Source organism: Medicago sativa, chromosome 2 (genome assembly GCF_051527215.1).
Source record: "Medicago sativa cultivar Bolivia chromosome 2, Bolivia_mono, whole genome shotgun sequence".
NCBI lineage: Eukaryota > Viridiplantae > Streptophyta > Magnoliopsida > Fabales > Fabaceae > Medicago > Medicago sativa.
The window spans coordinates 30,576,442-30,602,411 of NC_140750.1; the positions used below are offsets into that span (position 1 = coordinate 30,576,442).

General features: G+C 31.3%; 1 protein-coding gene and 2 pseudogenes across 1 annotated transcript; 1 reads left to right on the forward strand and 2 right to left on the reverse strand.

Moving 5' to 3' along the window:
• Positions 1-17,868: 17,868 nt before the first annotated feature.
• LOC146946173 (uncharacterized) lies at positions 17,869-19,034 on the reverse strand (annotated as a pseudogene).
• A 2,388-nt stretch (positions 19,035-21,422) lies between these two features.
• On the reverse strand, positions 21,423-22,050 carry LOC146946174 (uncharacterized). The gene is made up of 3 exons (XM_085748162.1): positions 22,005-22,050; positions 21,789-21,886; positions 21,423-21,680 (listed from the first exon to the last, which is right to left on the reverse strand). The coding sequence occupies exons 1-3, from the start codon at positions 22,048-22,050 to the stop codon at positions 21,423-21,425; spliced, it is 402 nt and encodes a 133-aa protein (XP_085604288.1).
• Positions 22,051-24,605: 2,555 nt separating this feature from the next.
• Positions 24,606-25,970, forward strand: LOC146946175 (uncharacterized; annotated as a pseudogene).

Here is a 25,970-nt window from a genome sequence, read left to right on the forward strand (position 1 = left end):
GGAAATCAGGTAAGGTAACAGGTAAATATATGTAACTCGGGGATGCGGACAGGGTATGTGAAATATATCCCCACCCCGCTTCATTGTTTCTACCCCTACGACGGTGTTGCTGCGTCGCTCAATTTTCTGCAATGGACTGATGCTCGTGATGCTGTTGTTTGGTTCTGGGAATCGAGGATTTCTAGAGGTCATGATTTTACGCCGGAGTTGATTTCGAATGTTATGGTTCCTTCTGATACTGTTGAACTAGAAGGGAGTCTCAGAAGGGTTTTTGAAAGTCATGTGAAGGAGTTGAGGGAAGGGAAGGAAGTGAAGGAGTGGGTGGCTAAACCATAAGGAGTTGATCTTAAACCTCATGGGACCGTGTGTCGAAGGAGATTTCGCAGGTTGTGAGTTTGTTGGCTAAACCTTTTGCAATTAGAGTGCTGGAGCAGAATATTCAGATGAAGAAAGGGCTTGATGAGGAGAAGAGTTTGATTGAGAGGAGATTGAAGAAGGATTACTCATTGTTTTGTTATGATGATGAATTGATGATTATGATCTTGGTTAAGATAAAGGATGATGTTCTTCAAAAAAGATGAAGATGATGTTCATAGATGATGATGTTGACAAAATCTGAGAACAAAAATGAACCTCACGCCCCTTCCAATTTTCTATTTTTTTTTATATTTTTTTAATTACACAATTATTATTTTCCAGATTTTTTTATTTTTTTAATTTAATTGTTAATTTATTTAATTTAAAAATGATTATATGGTTTTTTTAAATTTTTTTTAATTAAATAATTACACACGTGGCGTGCCACGTAGACATTGACCAGTCAAAATTGGCCAAAAGGACCAAATATGCAAAGGAGCTAAATCTTAAAGGGGCAAAGTTGTAGTTTTTGTACTTAGGGGGCCAAAATTGCAAGTTTTTGAAAGTTAGCCTAAAATTTATTGGCCAAATACCTCCCCGGGTCCTTTAAGTTTCATGTTTGTTTCAGATAGATCCTTTAAGTTTCTAAGGTTTCAGATAGGTCTTTAAGTTTGAAGTTTGTTTCGGATAGATCCTTTAAGTTTCTAAGGTTTCAGATAGGTCCTTTAAGTTTCGAGTTTGTTTCAGATAGGTCCTTTCTATCAACCTCCGTTAAGCCAAAGTTGATTTGATAGAAAGGACCTATCTGAAACAAACTCGAAACTTAAAGGGCCTATCTGAAACCTTAGAAACTTAAAGGACCTATCCGAAACAAACTCGAAACTTAAAGGACCTATCTGAAACCTTAGAAACTTAAAGGACCTATCTGAAACAAACGTGAAACTTAAAGGACCCACGGAGGTATTTGGCCAAATTTATTCATAAACATATCCACAATGCTCCTTCACTTGTTGCTGCATATATGAATTTTATTTCATTATTAGTTAATGGATATTTTATGTCAAAAATGATTCAAAGATAATGCAATTTTACAAATATTAGTCATTAATTAAGATAATTAACTTCCGTTGCATCGCACGGGGTCCATGTACTACTTATTAGTTGTGATATTAAAATTAGAGAAATGCTAACAAATGCTTTTAGGGCACTTGTTAAGAAACTCAATCGAGAAAGTTTATCTTGGGAATCGTGTATTCAACATCTTAAAACTTTAAAAATTAACCTTTTCTATTTCAAATTTATAATTTATTTTTATTTTTATTTTCGACTTCTTAACTAGTGTCTTAAGGGTACTTGTTTTTTTTGGTTACATCTTAAGGGTACTTGTTAGCATAACCCTTAAAATTATTAACGATTGATATTGTTATTACAAGTTTATTATTATTATTTTTTGACACATTACAAGTTTATTGGTATTTAAAAGAGGAAATAGTTAATGTTTTGATTAGAATATTTATTAAATAGTTAAGTTTATTGTAGGTGGTGGATATTTTTTATCTAACTTATGCTCTTGAAGATGATAAATATGGTATGAAGTTCATATGAAGATCAAGAAAAAATAGAAAGAAGGACATGAGAAAAAAGAAAGAAAAATTATGTGTTGGTGGTTCTGATAAGTGCTCAAAAGTAACATATTTCATGTGCTAATTTAGGCATTTTAGTGACTTGTTTTAAATGTTATCTAAGGAAAAGCTACCAATTGATGTACTTTTACCATTTATGCTTTACATGCATGATTCTACTCAATTTATGCAGGAAATGACAAGCAAGGACCAAGAAAGAAGTTTTTGAGCCAAGAGGAACTCGCTTGAAGCGACTGCAGCTCGCTTTAAGCGACCAAGTTCCAGAGAGTACAAGAATGACTCGCTTCTAACTCGCTTCCGACGCGCTGCAAGCGAGATTCATCAATCTCAACGGATAAGGTCCACGTGACAACCTTCCAATGGCCAACAGATGATTTCTTGGCCATTCGCTTGAAGCGGCTTCAGCTCGCTTAAGCGAATGAGCCTGAATTCTGCCATATAAATAGTTTTCTCTTCTCTTTCCAAAGCAACTTTTACTGTTTTATTCATATTTTCTGGTTTTAGAGAGAGAAAGTAGGGCATTTCTAGAGAGAGAAACACAAAGCAATGGTGTTAGGAGTAGATTCATCCCAAGATTTGTTGAGACATCATGAATCTTAGCATGAAATCTTCATCTTTCTTCCATCTCTTGCAAAGTTTCCATAGACATATGTAGCTACTGTTGGATTAATTATTTAATTAATCAATTATGGATTGACAATAATCAATTATTATAAGTCGGTGTCATAATATAAATTATGGTCTATTGTGTTAAGCACTAATTATATGATGAATTTGAGTGATTGGGCTTTTGTAACTAAATGGACCGTGATGGGTTGGACCATTTAGATAAGCCCAATGAGAGGTCCCTGCCCTCAGCCGTTTAGCTATTTAAACGTCATCCCATTAGACGGTTAATTATTCTGAATGTCATGGTGAAAACCTAGAGCTAGACGGAATGAGGGTAGTTACCCCTCTCATAGTTGTCAGCGTTGTCTACGGTTATCCTCATCAACCTAATTCAAAGGTGCACAATCTCTTGTTCTTTCTTTGTTATTGATGATATGCTATAATTTGTATCTAGTGATTCATGGCTTAACCCTAAAACTTTTATCAATTGGTATCAGAGCCAAATAGATACATTTTATGGCTATTTTTATTTGAATCGTAACTTTGATCATTGTTGTGATTGTTTAGTCGTATGATATAATCATGTATTGTTAAGTAATCATAGCATGAATCTAAATATATTGATCGGCTATTATTCTTGATCATGTGCATACATTGATTCATAAATTATATTAATCGGTCTCAATTATTTATTTTGCCGTAAACAATTTTGCCGTGTGAAATTATATGAACAGTATATCCTTCATTCTATACGGCACACATACGAAACTGTTTTCCATTAAGATTTGCCAAGAACCTAATTTTCCCAATCTCTGTTTGGGTCAATAATTCAATGATTCTCCAAATTGAAATACGGATCCATTTTATTATGAATCGCAAACAAAACCCGTATAAAATTGTCACATTACGTTTCCGGAGTCGTGAGAAGTCCATCTTTCAATTTTCGGATTTTGCAAAAGCTATAATTTTATCTGGAATTTTATTCAATGATTATTGAAATAGATTTAGGGCTTCTCTTAATCTATGTATATCGATGCTCTTTAATTTTGTTGTGTTTTGTTCAAAAGCGAGATCCATTTAGTAAATATTATATTATTTTCATTCTCTCAAACTTGAGATTGATGTGTCAATAGGGAATTTTACACCCCTAATTAACTAGTAAATATTATATTATTTTGGGATATAAATATAATTTATCTTGTACCCAAAATATTCGGAAGATTTGATTTATTTTATACCCTTAAAATTTGGGATTTAAATTACTTTTGAAATCTCTAAATATTTGATGCAAATTGATATGAGTATCATATACACTTTTAAATCATATATTCATTAGATTTCAGTTTATAATATCCTATGAGAAAATATTCTTTTATGGTAATAACACTTATGTGAATTAGTTTTAAAGTGTTACGATTGTGAAAATTCTTAGACTCAAACTTATATTCTTGCATCATATATTCTATATATATTTTGAGATTTGTTGATACCCTCAAAATTATTTGTCTTGTCAAGAATAACTTTACTATTATACTATATATATTCTTGATTTGTGGGTTTCAAAACTTTGTCAAATCTTAAAAGGATCATTGAGAATAATTTATTTCAAATGTATTCTCGATATTTGAGCTTAAACTGTTTTTGAAAATTTTCTCTTATATTTACTATTGTGTATTTATAGAAGGCTCAATTTTGTTAATTTTAATGCCAAGTATAATTAATTTATATTTTACGATTTTAAATATTCTTGGCATTATAAATATTCTACTATAAGATATTCTTTAATTCATATTGTCTTAGCATAGAGATCCAAAGTTTATTATTTGATCATTCTTTTGACGACATGTTTAAACTAAGACAATTGTCTTTGATTCTTGTCACAAATTGTTTTGAAGGGTCCTCATAATATTTTGTTTTCAAAATGAGTATAGTGAGTTGTATATATATGTCATTTATATTAATTGAATATAATATTGACATATTTCTCTTTAATATACATTATGCTTTCTGCTATACTCTAATCTAGACCCGTAATTTATTACTCTAAATTTTGTGATAAATACTATTAGTGTGTCTTGTCGCAATTAAATATTTGGTTCACAATTATGTTAAACTATGTATTTTTGTATATAGTAAATAATGCATTATTGCATTTTTTTATGCTAAAATTATAATGATGAATTAAAATTTGTAAGCCTCTTTGTTGTTTATCTGTTAACTATTATCAAAACAACTTATTAAGAATTGAGGCAATTTTTGAAATATGTATGATCCTTACATCTGAATTCTTATATAAATCATATTGATTTATAATTAGAGTCTCACATATGCTTATTTATAATTGTTTATTCTCTATTGATGAATATTTTTGAGATGACTATATTATAAGATATTCTCGTTAAGTCATCAAAATTCAGTGGCTCTAAGTATAAGGATGAATGTCACACTCTACGAGGTAAGTTGTTATTTAATTATTTTATCCTCTTGTGACTTATTGCTTATTATTGCACATATGAAGAAATTTAGTTCTTCTTCTCTTTTGTTGTGCAATTATGATATCCTATATAGAAGTGAAATCCTTTTTCAGAATATTCTAAACAGAACTCTGTTGTTATATACTATTTTCTTACTATAATGCTCCATTTTGTATTTGTGTTTTTTTTTCTAATTTATAGTGGGAGTATTGAAAAATTTTATTCTAAGAGTTCTTTTCTGGATAAATTAGAAAACTATTTGACACACTTCTATTCCAAATAACAACTTTTGTTATTATACTACTTCATATAAAGAAATTCTAAAGTCATATTTATGATGTGCTAATTTAAAATATTGTTAAGCACATTTTTCTATCATTTGAATATGACCGAAGTTGAGTAAATTTAAGTATAATTGTTTATGCATGATATTATTGTATCATATTCTCTTAAGCATAAACATTATTTATTTGTATAATTATAATCTCACCTATCGTGGGTACAATTATGCAAATTTTGTTAAATAGATTAACATTATATTCGTAACAGTCATACCCTATCGGTGTGTTGTTATTAATATAATTGTTATTATTCAATGTACCTAAAATGTTTATACTTATGTCAATTATAATTAGAATACTCAATCAATGTTTAAATTTTGTAAGACATAAGAATGGTACATTGTGATGATATAGTTCTTACTTATTATCGTTAAGATCCTTGAATGAGATTAATATAAGTAAGTTACTTTGTTAAAAGACATGTAGAAAATTGTATAAATTTTGCAATCCAATATTATTACATTTTGAATTAAATTTCTACCTAAATGTGTTTTATATATATATTTATATATATATATATATATATATATATATATATATATATATATATATATATATATAAATATATCGGATTGCTACTATCCCTTTGTTATGTGAGTGACGGACATACCCTATCGGTGTGACGTTACTTAACATATCATTTTGTGATAGAGAAATAGTTGAATATTTTATTTAAAATATCTTTCAAACCTTTTTAATTCAACTATCATTGTCTATTCTCTATCAAGTGGGAGAATCATTGCTATGTATTCTGTAACGTGATGGACATACCCTATCGGTATGACATTACTTAACATAATCATCCTTTTGTGGGTAAGATAGTTTAACTATCATTCTTCAACAAGTGAGAAAAATGCTACATGTCAACTAACTATATCTCATAAACAAATATATTTATTTGTTTTCGTATTTTAGATATGAAATAGAGACTTATATTGAGGATATTAATTATGTTATTGCTATTCTTTAATACTTATGGAAGCTTATGACTATTTTCTCTTATATCCTCAATAATAATAAAATATAAGTCTTGTGTATTTCCGCTGCTTGTAACCTAATTGTTTCTCAAATTTGTGTAAGTATAATTGTAGCATTTGAGTTTTGAGTGAGTTATTAAAATTGTGAACAGAGTCTTATATCCTATTTTTAAAGACTCATCTCACTCATATGATGATAACTTTTTTTATATAATCATCATACTCTGCCATATAACGGTTACTATGTTTATAAAATTCTGTGGAATTTTAATTGTGAAAAGGAGATCTTGTGTTATAAAATTCTTAAATGAAAATTTACGATCTCCTTAATTGTAAATGCAGAATATGTGGTTAACTACGATACCCAATTCATGATAATATCTGCCATTGATAAAATATGTATTTATGGGGTTTCATATTATCTTTGAGTTACCACTTGTGTTAATAATTCTGCTATGCTCATGTGCAAAATATGTGGTTGAGTTCATGAAACTTTATTGGCTAAAATTATATAACCACTTATGTTGATGATCTTGCACTAGTAATTGAGTATCCCACTGTTGAATATTACATTATTATAATATTTTGTATCAGTGATCACTAATGAGAATTCCACTTACTCTTGTTTATATATATGTGGGATCAGTGGGAGTGTGTACACAATATTATATATTATGAGCTCAAATGAGAAATCTCACTCTTGTTTATATATATATGTGAGATCAAGAGAAATGTGTACATAATATTATTGTCGTTATCGCCATATACTCTTGTGCACACTATAAAATATGGCATAGCTTAAGAGACTTTAAACTTTAGTCTCATTCTATTATATTGAGATATATGTTAAAATTCTATCGATCTCAATGAGCATCATAATTGGATGCTTAAGTCAATTTTGTTGGAATATGCACAATAATTTCTTGGCATGCAAATATACATTGTGCTTCTGTTTTACCAACATTCCACATTTTATGAGGTCATAAATAGTAAGTACAATGTATAATATCAATACTCCTATCGAGTATGATATTGTGTTTTTGTGGTACTTATAATTTGAGATAATCATAAATGTTCTTTTGTTAATTGACATTCTAGTGGCCACATTAATCCACATTTTTTTCTTTAAACTAAGTGTCTATGTTAATCCAATTTGGGGATTATTGAATTTCCTATTTTGCTTTTATGGATTTTCATAGTCACGTTTTTTTTATAAAACTTGGATTAATTGAATGTCGTAGAACATTTATTGATTTTGACTATATGTAATTACACTCTCTTAATAGGCTATCCCTATAAGTAATTACTATTCGTGTACCTATGTGGATATATGACTTCTGTAATATTGAAAACTCATTGGCAGAACCACTAACCACAGACTTATATATATGAGTATTGTAACTCATAATGATTTGATTAAGTCTATGTTATTTTGGGTTAGTGGGAGTTTGTTACAGCATTTTTAAAATGCTTGGGCTATTTAGTGACATATTCTTTTTAATTCAAACGTGTCACTATAGATTCATCATTTGTTAGAAAAGTGAGTATTTGATCTGTATGATTTGTTTTCCCTATCGGATTCAATTTCTGCAGCATTAAAGCTTACTTCTCTTTTGAATGATTAGTGCTTTGACCATACATGTAATTTTAAATTTTAAATTCTTTATGACAAGTGAATTTTTTATTCTTTCAGTAATTGAGTATTGTCATCCAAGTGGGAGATTGTTGGATTAATTATTTAATTAATCAATTATGGATTGACAATAATCAATTATTATAAGTCGGTGTCATAATATAAATTATGGTCTATTGTGTTAAGCACTAATTATATGATGAATTTGAGTGATTGGGCTTTTGTAACTAAATGGACCGTGATGGGTTGGACCATTTAGATAAGCCCAATGAGAGGTCCCTGCCCTCAGCCGTTTAGCTATTTAAACGTCATCCCATTAGACGGTTAATTATTCTGAATGTCATGGTGAAAACCTAGAGCTAGACGGAATGAGGGTAGTTACCCCTCTCATAGTTGTCAGCGTTGTCTACGGTTATCCTCATCAACCTAATTCAAAGGTGCACAATCTCTTGTTCTTTCTTTGTTATTGATGATATGCTATAATTTGTATCTAGTGATTCATGGCTTAACCCTAAAACTTTTATCAGCTACATCTACCCTTGTGGGGTTTGAGGTATTCAAACAAGCTATTATGTAATATTTGATCATTTAATATAAGGTTCTAGCTTATTTATTCAATATTGTTATTATTCTTGTGTTCATTGCTATATTTAAGATTTGAAATGTTATTGAAAAATATTTTTGGATCTAGGGTTAGAATAATAATATATCAAAGTTTTTATTCTAGACATAGGGTTTAAGTTTTGATAATCACTTTGTAATCAAGAACTTAATGCTATTGGATCGTTTAATAGATTAGGAAATCGTAGATTAAACGATCCGATTGAACTCATGAAATTATTTAGACATAAATAATGATTGAAATCATGACATTATTTAGACATGAATAATGTTGTTGAGTGGTTGTGATAATATAGTTTAAAAATCTAGAATTCGTTATTTGATCATGAGATTGCAGTTGTTACGCTTGGTTGATTAACTCTAACCCCAAGCTAAATGGCCATCTCTCGTCTCCGTTTATTTTTATGTCAAATAGTTAAAATAGTTTTAAACAAACAAACATTTATACCCAAACACTTAAGATGATAACTATTGTTAAAATGCTTATTAGATACGCTAGTCCCTGTGGAAACGATCCTAATATACTCACGTGTATGTAGGAAAATGACAAGTAAAAATCTGACATCAGGTTCACTATTAGATTCAACGGTCTTACATGATCCAAGTGTTTATTTTGTTCAAAATGATCAAAGATTTAAAATTAAATACATTAATAAGGTCTACGGTGGACCACCTACAATGTTGGTCCACCTTATATATTTTGGGTTAAAATTAACATAATGAGACTAAATTGAGAAACATAGATGGAATTGAAGGACCAAAACGTAACTTATATTAAGTAGGGGATCAAAACAAAACTTTTATTCATCAAACCTTACCACTTAATCCAAAATTTTCTCCTAAATCACCCACACTACGTTCATCAAAACTGACTACGTAACCGAAAACACACCCTCTTCTTCTTTCCTCAAAATAAAAATTTATCAGCAAAATTTGTGATGGGAAAGTAATTTGAATCATTGAGATGCCAAACAAGATGAAGAGAAAAAAAAAGAGATGCAGAAGAAGTTTGGTTGAACAAGAGGAAGAAAAGACGAACAAGATATTTGATTTAGGGTTTTATTTTTTATTCAATTTCAGATTTTTTTATTAGGATATAAAATTGAAAATGTCACATGTAATTAAAAAGAATACATAATATAATGTTATAGTCCAACTCAACATGCCATGTAAGCATGTTCACATGACAATAAAATGAGAAACCAAAAGTGGAGAATATGATATTACAAGGGTATAATCTAAACTTTTTATTTTAAAGGGACTGAAACTTGTTTTATTCAATAGTACAAGGCCCAAAATCAGGATTATCCCTATTATTTAAATCCCATTGATATTATTTAGTGTCAAGATAGACATTAACATCTCTTTCTTTTCGTTTTTCTGTTGTGTTAATTAGTATGTTTATCTTAACGTATTTGGTTATATTACTTTTTAGAATATATCACAATCAAATATATAAGTATTTAACTTATACCATTCCTATTGTGGTAGAATTGTTTTTATTAAAACTAGCGGAAAGACGGGCACTATCGTGCCCGTCTGTCCGCTCTTTCTACTGCGCTAACACATGTGATTATTTTATTATGTTTGTTTGTATAATTTTGATTAAATTTTTAAATATTAATGGAAATTATTAATATATTGATTTATAAACAAAATATTGTCAAGTTATATAACAATTATTTATGAATTCAACATATTTTAGTTTGTCTGCATATAAAACAAAGAAAAAATAATGATCTTTTATTGTTTTTTCTAATAGTAATTAGTAACATCGTAACATAAATGTATAAATAACATTTTATGTAAAAGAAACATTGTTATGATTGCGATAAAAGAATATCTTTAAAAACTACATTTTTCGTAAAGTATCCATCTTCTCCTTCTATTTTCCCTTCATTAATGAGAACTTTTGTTGAATTTTGAGAAACTCCTCTCGATAAACCTACATATAATTGACCATGACTGAAAACATGTCGTGGAAGATAGATTCCGACATTGGGAATGGTTTGCCCTTTAACATTAATTTTTGCTCACATTTGTTACTAATATTTTTTTAGAGGATTTAAAGTTCAATCTTTAACATAATATTTTGCTCACGTTTGTTACTAATATTTTTTTTTCCAGAGGATTTAAAGTTCAATCTTGAACATTATTTTTTGCTCACGTTTGTTACTAATAATTTTTTTAGAGTATTTAAAGTTCAATCTTTAACATTATTTTTTTCTCACGTTTGTACTAATATTTTTTTTAGAGGATTTAAAGTTCAATCTTTAACATTATTTTTTGCTCACGTTTGTTACTAATCTTTCTTTTAGAGAATTTATAGTCCAATCTTCAACAATATTTTTTGCTCACGTCTATTACTAATCTTTTTTAGAGGATTTAAAGTTCAATCTTTAACAATATTTTTTGCTCACGTTTGTTACTAATTTTTTTTGAGGATTTAAATTCCAATATTTAACATTATTTTTTGCTCACGTTTGTTACTAATCTTTTTTTTTTTAGAGGATTAAAAGTCCTATCTTTTCCATTATTTTTTACTCATGTTTGTTACAATTGATCAAAGACTAAGAATGAGTAATTTATATCAATAAAATAATATGGAATACTGTTTTTTGTAGAAGGGATATGAAAATACTTGACAATCTTTATCGGATGTATTGAGGGGAACAACACAGATGTACAACATAAAAGCGGCTGATAAAAAAGTAACATGAGTTGTTGTTTTGTGCTAGTTTTTTTGTGAGTTTGATCTTTGGTTAACAGAGGTTTAAGAGGGTTAACGGTGACGATTAGTGACATGGATTACTAATCCACATATTATTTTATAATTGGCTATTTGTATTTAAAATTAAGGGTATTTTTGGAAAGAAAAGTCCAACCCAAAGGTGTGCTTATAGATTAAAAAAAAAAAAAAAGCACACTATCATAGTTTGTATAAGCAATTATAAACCAGCAAAGTCAAATAATTCTTAAAATTAATCGTAAATAATTTGAATCATAATCACTTATAAACCAGCAAAGTCAAATAATTCATAAAATTAATCAACTTTGATTAGTTGTAACATGAAAGAAAAAAAAACTTACAGGTTAATTCTGAATTCTGATGCAGAGGGCGGAGAGAGGTTGAGAAAAACTAAACAATGCAGGAACGAACTATGAACTGTGAGAACCCTACTTATTAATATTTTTAATATAGTGCTAACAAATCTTTTTCTGAAAGATTTTGAATCATAATATTTTGCTCACGTTTATTACTAATATTTTTATCAGAGGATTTAAAGTCCAATTTTTAACATTATTTTTTCTCATGTTTGTTACTAATTTTTTTATTTTTTTTTGCTCACATTTGTTACTAATCTTTTATTAGAGGATTTAAAGTCTAATCTTTAACATTATTTTTTGCCCATGTTTGTTACTAATCTTTTTTTTAGAGGATTTAAAGTCCAATCTTTAGCAATATTTTTTGCTCACGTTTGTTACTAATTTTTTTTTAGAGGATTTATAGTCCAATCCTCATCGGCCATTATTTTTGTTTAAAAAAATTTAAAAAACACATAGACTCGTGAGAAATAAAGCAGAAAAAAACATAAACTTTGGATTATTTTTTTTCCATAAGTGATTATTGTTCAACTTTGATTTTCTCAAATTCCGATTCATTCATTCTTCTATCAAAAAAAAGTAAAAACAAAGCTTGAATTGTAATGTTGGCGGAAAGTAAATTGCTCGAAGGATAAAACAGAAAGATATTCAATTCATGAAGTGGACCTTAAAGATATTCCATTCAATGGTGCTTCAGAAGTATTAATCAAGTTCGTGAGCCTTGGAACTTTCTAATTTTTTAGAGGTGATGAGATGTAATCAGAGAGTACTATGATGAATTCTGGATCGATTTGAATTCATGAGAAGAGACATAAAGAATGCCAATATAATTTTTAAACTTTTTGTGAGTTTGATCTGTTGTTAACGGTGGTAAAAGAAAGTTAACGGTGACGATTGGTAACATTGATTATTAATCCACGTGTTATTTAATAATTGGCTATTTGTATTTAAAATTAAGGGTATTTTTGGAAAGAAAATTTCAACCCAAAAGTGTGCTGAAAGTGATAGTTTTCTTTATATATAGTATAGATGAGATTTAACTGATTGTTTAAAATTAAACATTCCTTTTTGGGGAAAAAGGGGCGAGCCGCAATAAACATTTAAATAAATATTCAAGTAAAACGTTCGATGATAGCGAAATCCGCAAGAGCAGAGTTCTATCGAAGTAGTAAAATATCGTTCCACAGGGAATTGTTGTAATTACTGATTTCCTTTCTAATTATGATTAGCTGAAAAGTTTAAAATTTAGAAGTTTAGCAGATTGATTGATATAAAATTCAAATAATAAAAAGCGTCTCGGGGTTATTGGTTCATCGTAATGACAAATTACTCACAATCCAAGCCTATATTTTCCTCTTAAATTAAATCCATTTCTAAAGACAAGTTTCTCTAATGTATTTCGTGGTTCCTTTCAGAATCCATGGGTGTGTTTCAATAACAATCATGCCTATTCTCATGGTTGATTGTTATTGAAACCCTTTAAGAGCGAAACTTATTGCCTCAATACTTCACCAAACGATTCATTTGGGGTGTTCTCATCAAGTTTTGTGTCGTCTTGTCTAATTTCATCTGTTCCAAAATCAAATTCCATCTTTCGATCCTTCGTTTGATATTTGAGGTCATGAAATAACAACTATTAAACTTTACCTAGAGACCTAGAGATCTAGAGATCTACTCACTCATGGTCATGGTAGATGAAGAAATTAAATTGACGGAATAGAAAGACCTGGAAGTAGATTGCTGAATGTAAAAATGTGGAACTGTAAAGAACAAGGAATTGAAGAACAAGAAAATAAAGCTTTGATCAATTTGATTCAATGGAAAACGACTGTCACAAATATTCCAAGATTCAAAGATGATTTACAAGTCTGATTGTTCTCTCTATATATAGCAAGAGCCAGCCTCTAGAAAAGGAAATAGTTTCGCATTATAAGGCACTAAAATCGGTCGTAAAAACAGCCCAAATCGGAACATAAATTTGCAGTAAATCAACACATAAATATGCACCAAATCAGTAACATAAATATGCACCAAATCAACACATAAATATGCACCAAATCAGCCTTGAATCATTCTTGAATCCTTTCTTTCGCTCAAAGACTCGATCTTTCATCATATTTGATCCTAAAATAAAAACAAACAAATTTGAAGTACCAAAGTACTACTAAAATAAACACTTAAAAACTACCTAATTATTGACTTATCAAACTCCCCCATACTTGAATCCTTGCTTGTCCTCAAGCAAAAGGCAAATAACTTTTAGCAACATGACAACAATAACAACATGAACAACATGAATTTAAAAAACTTTTGTTTATTCCAAGGCTTTGTTTTCAGCATACAATAATCACAACCTCAAGTGTTTCTCAAGGACCTATTCAGCCCAACAACAAATTTCAAGTGAGTGTGTGTGTGTAGTCCAGCTTTTTCTTGCGCCTGTGTAAGAGGTATTATGAGAAAACAGGTTCTAACCTCAACACTAAACCAATCGAGAAAAGTTCTTTCTTCATTTCATATAAGAGAGGTGGGAATTATTTTTGATCATTTGACAATTATTAGAAAGAAGGAATTACAGAAGCTACATTAGTTTGTAGGGTAACCAAATCTTCCCTGGGAGGCCAGTGAGGGTAGCTCTTACCAACCCAAGTCAATGGTGCCCCTTATATAGATATTTGCTTCCGACCCTCTTGATAATCAACCAGTTTTATGCACTTGATCATTTAATTAATGTCTTGGTGACCAACCAGTTTTGGGCACTTTGTCACCTTGATTTGATCCTTTTTGTTCCTCCACACTAACTTATACTACTTTTACTCTTAAAACACCTACCTACACAATTATTCTAAGACTGCAACTTTGTGATTTTCTCAAAGAGAGAATTTCACATTGAAATATGACGTGGGTATAGTAAGAACAATCAAAACACAAGATTTTGTTTTCATGTACATACTCATCCTTAAACGATCTTTTGGAAGAAACTTATTTTTTTATATTTTTTTATCACATTACAAAACATAAAACAGACACGTTGCTTACACTTCGCCCTTCACTTACAAAACAAGCAAAAACTCAAATAAAAGGGAATTCAAAAATAGACACTTAACAACACTAGACACTTAAACTTAAACAAGACACTTTATTGACTCCCCCATGCTTGGACTAAGCATTGTCCTCATTGACTCAAAAGATAAAATTGCAATAAAGGAAAAAGGAAAAAGGAAAAGCTCACATGATTTAATGTTGCTCAGGTGAGTGCACCTATTGTATGTGGAATTTGTTGATTCCTTTATGCGGTCTTTCTTTTATTATTCTGCAAACATAAACAAAGGAAATGACATTAACCCGTGGGTTGCCTCCCACACAGCGCTCTTTTAATGTTATTAGCTTGACGATCAAAAGTTGAAAGTAAAAAGAAAAAGAAATTTTTTAGTCAAACCGGTACTAAAAAGTTAATCAATATTACTAACTCCTCGGCAGCGGCGCCAAAAACTTGATAGCGAAATCCGCAAGCGCACGGTTCTATCGAAATAGTAAAATATCGTTCCACAGGGATTTGTTGTAATTATTGATTTCCTTTCTAATTATGATTAACTGAAAAGTTTAAAGTTTAAAAGTTTAGCAGATTGATTGATATTAAATTCAAATAATAAAAAGCATCTCGGGATTATTGGTTCATCGTAATGACAAATTACTCACAATCCAAACCTATATTTTCTTCTTAAATTAAATCCGTTTCTAAAGACAAGTTTCTCTAATGTATTTCATGGTTCCTTTCAGAATCTATGGGTGTGTTTCAATAACAATCATGCCTATTCTCATGGTTGATTGTTATTGAAACCCTTTAAGAGCGAAACTTATTGCCTCAATACTTCACAAAACTATTCATTTGGGGTGTTCCAATCAAGTTTTGTGTCGTCTTGTCTAATTTCATTTGTTACAATATCAAACTTCATCTTTCGATCCTTCGTTTGATATTTAAGATGATGAAATAACAACTACTAAACTTCACGTTTCGATCCTTCGTTTAATACTTGTTACTGAGTTTGAAAACAATGAAATTAGATTAGAAAATAGATTTAAATAAGATTAGGGTTCTAGGCTTGGTTTTATAGGAACTAGACACTTGACCCGTGCTACTGCACGGGTCATACCACATAAAAGTTAATTGAATCAATCGCAATAATGTAAAACAGATTTAGTTAATAGAAGTTTTATAGCAATTTGAAAACATGTTCCCTCCTAAGACAACAATAGAAACAAAATGAAATGGTAGCATACATAACAAAAAGTTTTGAACAATAACCATCAAGATACATTACGAAAGTCTTCGGAATAAACAACATTTGAGGTCGTCAGTACTCTCTCCATCTCCATCAACAATTAGTATTTTCAAACCATGTCTTGAAGTGACCCTGGAAATTGCAACGTACAACTGACCATGCGAGAACACAGGACTAAGTGGTATTTAAATAGGTGTATTCTCACAACTAAGTGGAAAAACAGTGGTATTTAAAGAATAGAATAGAATAGATGTATTCTCACAACTAAGTGGTATTTAAATAGGTAATTGGCAAGTTGAATTTGAAAGTTTTAAATGTCGATGACCATAGTCTTCTATTGGTACTAATTATTATTCATTGCAGCCATAAAATCAATTATTGCAAATTGATTTGTAATGCTCTGCGACCTGAAATTTCGATTACCAATAATGAGCAATGAATTTCGATTAGTATAATGCTAGAATAATACATAATGTTTGACACAGGTATGTCTTTATGAGGTAACTGTGATGAAAACATGCTAGCTAATAAAAATAGACTTTCAATTCCCTCTATGTCATTTAAGTTTGTGCGCATGGCATGCCTTAAAATGGACTGCCAATAATGATCGAGTGATCATATAAAAGGCAAGTCAACCTGTATGCATTTAAGGAAAACTAACCAATAATGCACTTTAATTATCCTTTGTCTGCAATTGATAGCGTTTAATCATATGGTTGATTATTAGTTAGGATTCAACTGATATGCGAATAGTACGGATATGATAGTAATTCCTATTAATCCTTTAATGTGAATGACCATAGTCTTCTATTGGTAGTAATTGCTATTTATTGCAGCCATAAAAGCAATTAGTGCAAATTAAATGTATTTTTCTAAGAAAGTTTTTTGTTAATATCATCATTCCAGTCATGAATGCTTTCAATAGGTAGTAATTGGCAGAGCAATTAGTGCATACTGCATAAAAACAATTAAAAGCAATTCTTATTCGAAGAAAGTTTTTCTATTAAAAGTAATTCTTATTAAAAGCAATTACTACCTATTTATTGCAGCCATAAAAGCAATTAGTGCAAATTAAATGTATTTTTCTAAGAAAGTTTTTTGTTAATATAATCACTGTAGTCATGAATGCTTTCAATAGGTAGTAATTGGCAGAGCAATTAGTGCATACTGCAAAAAAGCAATTAAAAAGCAATTCTTATTCGAATATATAACCCAAAAGTATGGTAGAAAATTGGTGCATACAGAAAATTAAATGTATTTTTCCAAGAATGGCCTCTACTGAAGTATGGTAGATATGGACATGTCAAAAGTGATGATGAGCCATGCGAATCAATAAATAACTTGCATGAGGAAGATGAAGTTTTTTAGTTAATTATTAACATGTATAGAATTTTCTTTACAACATATCTCCTTAATTTGTTCGGATCATGTCAACATAATTGATTGCATTTTTACAACCATAAGTTGAATGTCATCTAATATAATTAAGTTGATAATGACAGTACTCCTATATTGCACAATGAACGTGTCTCCTTAAAAAGACATCCTTGCACGTAAATGTGAGTATTAAAATAACAATCACTACTTGATGGAGTCTTTATAACTCATATTATTATAGTCTATTAACCATAAATTAGATTGTAATTCAAAAGGAGAGCACATTAAACTGGGAAGACAATAACATAAATTTCATTAAAACGAAAAGATAATTCGAAAACATCAAAATGGATCCAACAACATTAACCCTAAAAACTGAATTCCATCAAATCAAAATGGATCCAACTACATAAACTCTAAAAACTGAACTCCATCAATTGGCCTCCAGACATCAAACTCTCACAACAGTTGGGCGCTTGACTTGAATGTATATGGTGTTGTTCATGCAGCATGCGGAAACCCAACTTTATCGATGACACCTTCATCAAGTCTGCGCGCCTGTACCATTCTTTTCCATCCTCCACCAAGTTTGATGTGGTGTTGTGGCATGGATCCAAATATAGTGATACAGTTCCACTTGTTTCCACAGTCATCAATCATTGTCAATGAAGTGGTCTTTTTCCCGATAGTTAAATCACACAAGCCCTTGTAAATAAGCATCTGCATAAAAATTACAAACTGTATAACCATATTTTTAAATGAGGTGATAGAAATGTTCCTAAAAAAGCAATGTAATGCAAAATCAAAATACCATAAAACCAGAAGTGACATCAAAACCAGTTAAATACTTCTCCCACGAGATTTGAAAATTTCTCTCATCATGATGGAATGTGAGGATTTCACTTGTGACCGGAACACCTTCATATGCAAAGGCTGGCACGATAGTTTTCTCAATCTCAAATTTCATATTAGGAATAAAAAGAGGAGGATCCACAACACGTCTTGATCGATCAATCACATTAATCCCAAACTGTCCAGCACCGATAAACACCATCACAATAGTTCCACCCAAACAGACATCATAAAAGTTGCGTATGGCATTGAACCCAGTAGTTAAAAACACACTACCACATATCCTTTCAACCATAAACTCAAACTGGTTGTTGTTAGGGTCGATAAAAGTGGCGTAATCACCTAGTGATGCACCAAAATCAGAGACAAAGGTTTTTGGCAACATAAGTGCACCTTGTTAAACATATACAGCCGAAATTAGTAAGTGAAAATGCTAATCAAATGAACTTTCAATTTGAATTGTCGCATCTATAAAAAGACAATATTAGTAATCTTGCACTTACATCTGTTACACGAAACTCAAGTCGAAGAGTTCTATATTGAACTCACAATATGTTAACAAACTTGTCCAAATCAGTTATAGGATTTGGATCTAATGGAGCTGAAAAAGATCAAAGATTCAAAGAAATTAGTGCAAGTTGAAAAATATATACGAAACAAAAAAGAAGAGATCAAGAAAGAAGATGAAACATGGTTAGATTTTTTTGTGTTATTTGTACCCTTTAAGCAGTGCAATGCTAAAAGAGTTAATGGATCACTTTCCATCGGTAAGTCTAAACTGTCTTGATCTAAAAATGATGTTAGGAGAGGATAATGGGAATGCAATCGTTAAGAGTTTATGTACATAAAAATGATGGTAGGAGGTGGTAATCGTTAAGAGTTATGGTGATTTGATTAGCATTAACTAAGTTTTCAATGGCCATTATGACATATTAGTATGAGAGAGGAAATGAGTAGTTTGAAAATAGAGTTTGAATCAACGGCTGAGATTAGATTAGCAATGAATTTGAATCAACGGATGAGATTAGATACATGCTTAGGAGGGAAAAAAGCTAGTGATTAGGGCAAACATGCTAGCTAGACAACTCTAGCTTTTATAACTAGACACTTGACCCGTGCTACCACACGGGTCATACCGCGTAAAATTTAATCGAATCAATCGCAATAATGTAAAACAGATTTAGTTAATAGAAGTTTTATAGCAATTTGAAAATATGTTCCCTCCTAAGACAACAATAGCAGCAAAATGAAATGGTACCATACATAACAAAAAGTTTTAAACATTAACCATCAAGATATATTACGAAAGACTTCGTGATAAACAACATTTGAGGTCGTATCAGTACTCTCTCCATCTCCATCAACGATTAGTATTTTCAAACCCTGTCTTGATGTGACCCTGGAAATTGCAACGTACAACTGATCATGCGAGAACACATGACTAAGTGGTATTTAAATAGGTGCATTCTCACAACTAAGTGGAAAAACAGTGGTATTTAAAGAACAGAATATAATAGATGTATTCTCACAACTAAGTGTTATTTAAATAGGTAATTGGGAAGTTGAATTTGAAAGTTTTAAATGTCGATGACCATAGTCCTCTGTTGGTACTAATTATTATTCATTGCAGCCATAAAATCAATTATTGCAAATTGATTTGTAATGCTCTGCGACCTGAAATTTCGATTAGCAATAATGAGCAATGAATTTCGATTAGTATAATGCTAGAATAATGCATAATGATTGACACATGTATGTCTTTATGAGGTAATTGTGATGAAAACATGCTAGCTAATAAAAATAGGCTTTCAATTCCCTCTATGTCATTTAATTTTGTGCGCATAGCATGCCTTAAAATGCACTGCCAATAATGATCGAGTGAACATATAAAAGGCAAGTCAACCTGTATGCATTTAAGGAAAACTAACCAATAATGCACTTTAATTATCCTTTGTCTGCAATTGATAGCGTTTAATCATATGGTCGAGTATTAGTTAGGATTCAACTGATATGCGAATAGTAAGGATATGATTATTGCCATTGAATGTAATTATTAGTGCTTTTAATAGTAAAGGAATTATAACTAGGTATATTCACTCGCGTGTTTTTAATGTGAATGACCATAGTCTTCTATTGATAGTAATTCCTATTTATTGCAGCCATAAAAGCAATTAGTGCAAATTAAATGTATTTTTCTAAGAAAGTTTTTTGTTAATATCATCATTGCAGTCATGATTGCTTTCAATAGGTAATAATTGACAGAGCAATTAGTGCATACTGCATAAAAGCAATTAAAAGCAATTCTTATTCGAAGAAAGTTTTTCTATTAAAAGCAATTCTTATTAAAAACAATTACTACCTATTTATTGCAGTCATAAAAGCAATTAGTGCAAATTAAATGTATTTTTCTAAGAAAGTTTTTTTGTTAATATAATCACCACAGTCATGAATGCTTTCAATAGGTAGTAATTGGCAGAGCAATTAGTGCATACTGCATAAAAGCAATTAAAAAGCAATTCTTATTCGAATATATGACCCAAAAGTATGGTAGAAAATTGGTGCATACAGAAAATTAAATGTATTTTTCCAAGAATGACCTCTACTGAAGTATGGTAGATATAGACATGTCAAAAGTGATGATGAGCCATGCGAATCAATAAATAACTTGCATGAGGAAGATGAAGTTTTTTAGTTAATTATTAACATATATAGAATTTTCTTTACAACATATCTCCTTAATTTGTTCGGATCATGTCAACATAATTGATTGCATTTTTACAACCATAAGCTGAATGTCATCTAATATAACTTAAGTTGATAATGACAGTACTTCTATATTGCACAATGAATGTGTCTCCTTAAAAAGACATCCTTGCAAGTAAATGTAAGTATTAAAATAACAATCACTACTTGATGGAGTCTTTACAACTCATATCATTGTAGTCTATCAACCATAAATTAGATTGTAATTCAAAAGGAAAGCACATGAAACTGGGAAGACAATAAAATAAATTTCATTAAAACGAAAAGATAATTCGAAAACATCAAAATGGATCCAACTACATAAACCCTAAAAAATGAACTCCATCAGATCAAAATGGATCCAACTACATAAACTCTAAAAACTGAACTCCATCAATTGGCCTGCAGACATCAAACTCTCACAACAGTTGGGCGCTTGAATTGAATGTATATGGTGTCGTTCATGCCAGCATGTGGAAACCCAACTTTAACCATGACACCTTCATCAAGTTTGCGTGCCTGTACCATTCTTTTCCATCCTCCACCAAGTTTGATGTGGTGATGTGGCCTGGATCCAAACTGGTTGTTGTTAGGGTCGATAAAAGTGGCGTAATCACCTAGTGATGCACCAAAATCAGAGACAAAGGTTTTTGGCAACATAAGTGCACCCTGTTAAACATATACAGCCGAAATTAGTAAGTGAAAATGCTAATCAAATGACTTTTAATTTGAATTGTCGCATCTATAAAAAGACAATATTAGTAATCTTGCACTTACATCTGTTACATGAAACTCAAGTCGAAGAGTTCTATATTGAACTCGCAATCTGTTAACAAACTTGTCCAAATCAGTTATTGGATTTGGATCTAATGGAGCTAAAAAAGATCAAAGATTCAAAGAAATTAATGCAAGTTGAAAAATATATACGAAACAAAAAAGAAGAGATCAAGAAAGGAGATGAAACATGGTTAGATTTTCTTGTGTTATTTGTACCCTTCAAGCAGTGCAATGCTAAGAGAGTTAATGGATCACTTTTCATCGGTAAGTCTAAACTGTCTTGATCTAAAAATGATGTTAGGAGAGGATAATGGGAATGCAATCGTTAAGGATAGTTTGACGAAATTAAATCAAGAAAATGTCAGTGGCTTAGTGGTGAAATTGTTGAGAAGAAGCCATTAAAACTCGGGTTCGAATCCCTATTAAAATTAGGGTTTAATTAGGGTTAATGATAGTTTGACGGGTTAACATTTATATATAAGAGATCCTTAAAAATAGTACTTACTGAAACAGAATAAGATAAAGTAAACCTCTAAGAGAAACATCCTAATTTTATTCAACAAACCCTTTCACAATTATTCCAACAAACTCTTTCACAGGTACAAAGGAGTTTCTGTACATAAAAATGATGGTAGGAGATGATAATGGTAGGAGATGGTAATCATTAAGAGTTATGGTGATTTGATTAGCATTAACTACCTTTTCAATGACCATTATGACATATCTGTATGAGAGAGGACATGAGTAGTTTGAAAATATTATTTGAATCAACGGCTGAGATTAGATAGATGCTTAGGAGGGAAAAAAGCTAAGGATTAGGGCAAACATGCTAGCTAGACAACTCTAGCTTTTATAATAAAGGATAAAGGATAAAGGATTAAGTCATTAGACTCATCCAACAATCCCAAAACCTAGAGATCTACTCACTCATGGTCATGGTAGATGAAGAAATTAAATTGACGGAATAGAAAGACCTGGAAGTAGATTACTGAATGTAAAAGTGCGGAATTGTAAAGAACAATGAATTGAAGAACAAGAAAATAAAGCTTTGATCAATTTGATTCAATGGAAAACAACTATCACAAATATTCCAAGATTCAAAGATGATTTACAAGTCTGATTGTTCTCTCTCTATATATAGCAAGAGCCAGCATCTAGGAAAGGAAATAGTTCCGCATTATAAGGCACTAAAATCGGTCATAAAAACAGTTCAAATCAGAACATAAATTTGCACCAAATCAACACATAAATATGCACCAAATCTGCTTTGAATCATGCTTGAATCCTTTCTTCACTCAAAGACTCGATCTTTCATCATATTTGATCCTGAAATAAAAACAAACAAATTTGAAGTACCAAAGTTTTAAAAAGAAATTAAAACATGAAATTCTACTAAAATAAACACTTAAAAACCACCTAATTATTGACTTATCATTCGACGATTATCGACCCCGCTTTTTCTAACCATCGACCAAACGATTATCTTGCCATCAATACGAGCATTCAACATCGTAGCAAAATAAAAGAGGAATTCCACAGTCCTCCAAGGTGTACAATTCCATCTATCCCTAAACTCCTTTTCTTTCTCTCATAGTAACTTGAGCGTCATAGCGCCGTTTACATGCACATCCCCACAGTTTCAACCACTTACAAAGTTCTCTAGACACCATTCTTCTGATAACCTCAGATTAGTGGCGTCGTATGTGGGAAACTAGTTTTCCCAATCTTTTCTTTTTAAAAGATCAAAACTATAAAAGATATAAAAGCATTTACTACCATAATGTCTACTCCTAATTTTTTTAAAGAGTCAATGTTCTGTGACATTAAACCACTGCTAGAACAATTCTCTCCAACCACAATCCCAATAAAAGAGAAGGTAAAAAATCCTTGAGATCAAGGTCTTCGCGACACTCTCAGGAAGAATGACATTGTGGTCTTCATAACAACGCCATTATTCATTACACATGCACATTCACTCCAGATCTACCACCCCATCAGATGCCGACGAAAGAGGGCCCCGAAGTCCTTTAACTAAAAGATCCAAAGTTGGTCGTGTCCAGGTCATATTAAAGAAGCTTCGTCAAATGGGCCTATATGATGGAATTACAAATTCTGAAGAGCTCATTGAAAACATCGTCTATTATCACAATGTAAAGGGAGTTGTGCAATTCCAGGTTGTTCACCACCACACTAAAAAAGGCGTGGTGACATGGTATAAAAGCTTTCGAAGAGAACCAATATTGATTCCTGAGAGGAACATTGCAGACAGTTTACTGTCCACTTCCATATATATCATAACAAGGATATAGATGAAGGAGAGAAAGAGAAAAAAAGATAGAAGATAAAGTATTGTACTTCCTCTTTGTTTTATCATATGTTACTTTGAAAAAAATATTTGTGTCATATTATAAGTTACATTGCAATAGAAAAGAAACATTAATGTTTCTTTTTCTACTATAATATGATGTAGGAGGGTTTCCTTAGTAATTTTATAGTATTTTATTTTAGCCAAATCTTAGTAATTTTCTAGAACTTTCTATTATTATTTCGTTTTGATTTATTTCGGTCCACGGGTTTGTTATTTCTTTTGCTATTTAAACAGAACATTATGCAGTCTAAGAAACACTTTTTGATTCAATATTATTTTAGAGTTTTTCTCAATTTCTGGTGGATTTCGAAACCCTATTTTCACAAGTTTGTCGCTTGCAAATTTGTTCTTTTCTATCTAGATTTAACGCTTGCTAGTCTACGCTTCCGTACTACGTCAGTTGGCATCAGAGCAAGTTTCCCCTGTTCTTTCGTGAACGTGATCCAGCCATGGGAGATCAACCGGTTACTAGGGCAGAATTTGAAGGTTTTGCTGCAACCCTCAAAGCTCTGTCAGATCAGATGATGGCTTTGTCGACTAAAGTTGACGAAATCGCCAACAACAACAACAACAACAGAAGCAACAACAACAGAAACGACGACCACAACAAAAACATCAACAACCGAAACAACAACAACCGCAACAACAGGGGAGGAGGACCGATTCTGGGTGTTAGGATTTGTTATGTCAACAACCCTTCTGATGATGATTTGAGTTTTGATGATGAGGAAGTCGTGATCGAAGATGGAAGTGAACGTGGGAATCACCAAGATTACCGCGTTAAGGTTGATATTCCCTTATTTCACTGAACTATGGGAGTAGAAGAATTCTTGGACTGGCAGATCGATGTTGACAGATTTTTTGACGTCATGGACGTCCCGGAAGACAAGTAGGTTAAGATGGTTACGATCAGGCTGAAAAGTACCGCAACTGCTTGGTGGGATAGGCTCGTTGTTCAGAGGAATAGACAAAGAAAACAACCTATTCAAACATGGAGAAAGAGGAAACAATTGATGCTTCAAAGATTTTTACCTGAAGATTACGAATAGATTATGTATAAGATGTATATTGAATGTGTTCAGGGCAAGCGATCAGTGAATGAGTACACGACTGATTTTTTGCGTTTTTCTGAACGTAATGAATTAGGCGAGTCCGAGAATCAGAAGGTGGCTCGTTATATTAGCGGTTTGAAAAGTTCGTTGCAAGAAAATATGGGATTACAAACTGTTTGGACCGTTGCTGTAGCGTCCAACCTAGTTTTGAAGGCGAAATTAATAGAGAAATCCCCCAGAAATTTCTCAAATTTCAGAAGATATTCTCCACATAACCAAGCTGATGACAAAGAGAAGAGCGCAACAGTCAAAGATTCAAACCCTGTTAGCAAAGAAAGTAGTTATAGAAATGCATCTCCAGCCAAGGACCCCGTCCAAAAACAAAATAACCCATATGCGAAACCTGGTGGTGATAATTGTTACCGTTGCGGTGGGAAGGGTCACATGTCCAATGTTTGTCCTACAAGGAGGGTTGCTGGAGTAGCAGGAGGATTGGATGGTGATGATGAGCACCCTGATGAGGAAGATGAATACACAGGAGTTGAGTTTGCTGAAGAAGATTATGAAGATAGAGTGACCTTTGTGCTTCAGCGGATGTTGCTAGCATCCAAAGAGGAAGGCCAACACAAAAATTTATTTAAGATTCTTTGTTCCATCAACAACAAAGTAAAATCCGCAAGTGCACAGTTTTATCAGAGTAGTAACAAGAATCGTTCCAACAGGAGTTGTTGTAATTATGATTCTCTTTTTATTGGTGATTAG

Excerpts from the sequence above, each read along its gene's own strand:
- LOC146946174 (XM_085748162.1), bottom strand. The coding sequence starts at position 22,050 with ATGAAAAGTGATCCATTAACTCTCTTAGCATTGCACTGCTTGAAGG. Across the intron at positions 21,887-22,004 it reads AGCATTGCACTGCTTGAAGG|CTCCATTAGATCCAAATCCA; the intron begins GTACAAATAACA and ends GATCTTTTTTAG. Across the intron at positions 21,681-21,788 it reads TTGAGTTTCATGTAACAGAT|GGTGCACTTATGTTGCCAAA; the intron begins GTAAGTGCAAGA and ends TATGTTTAACAG.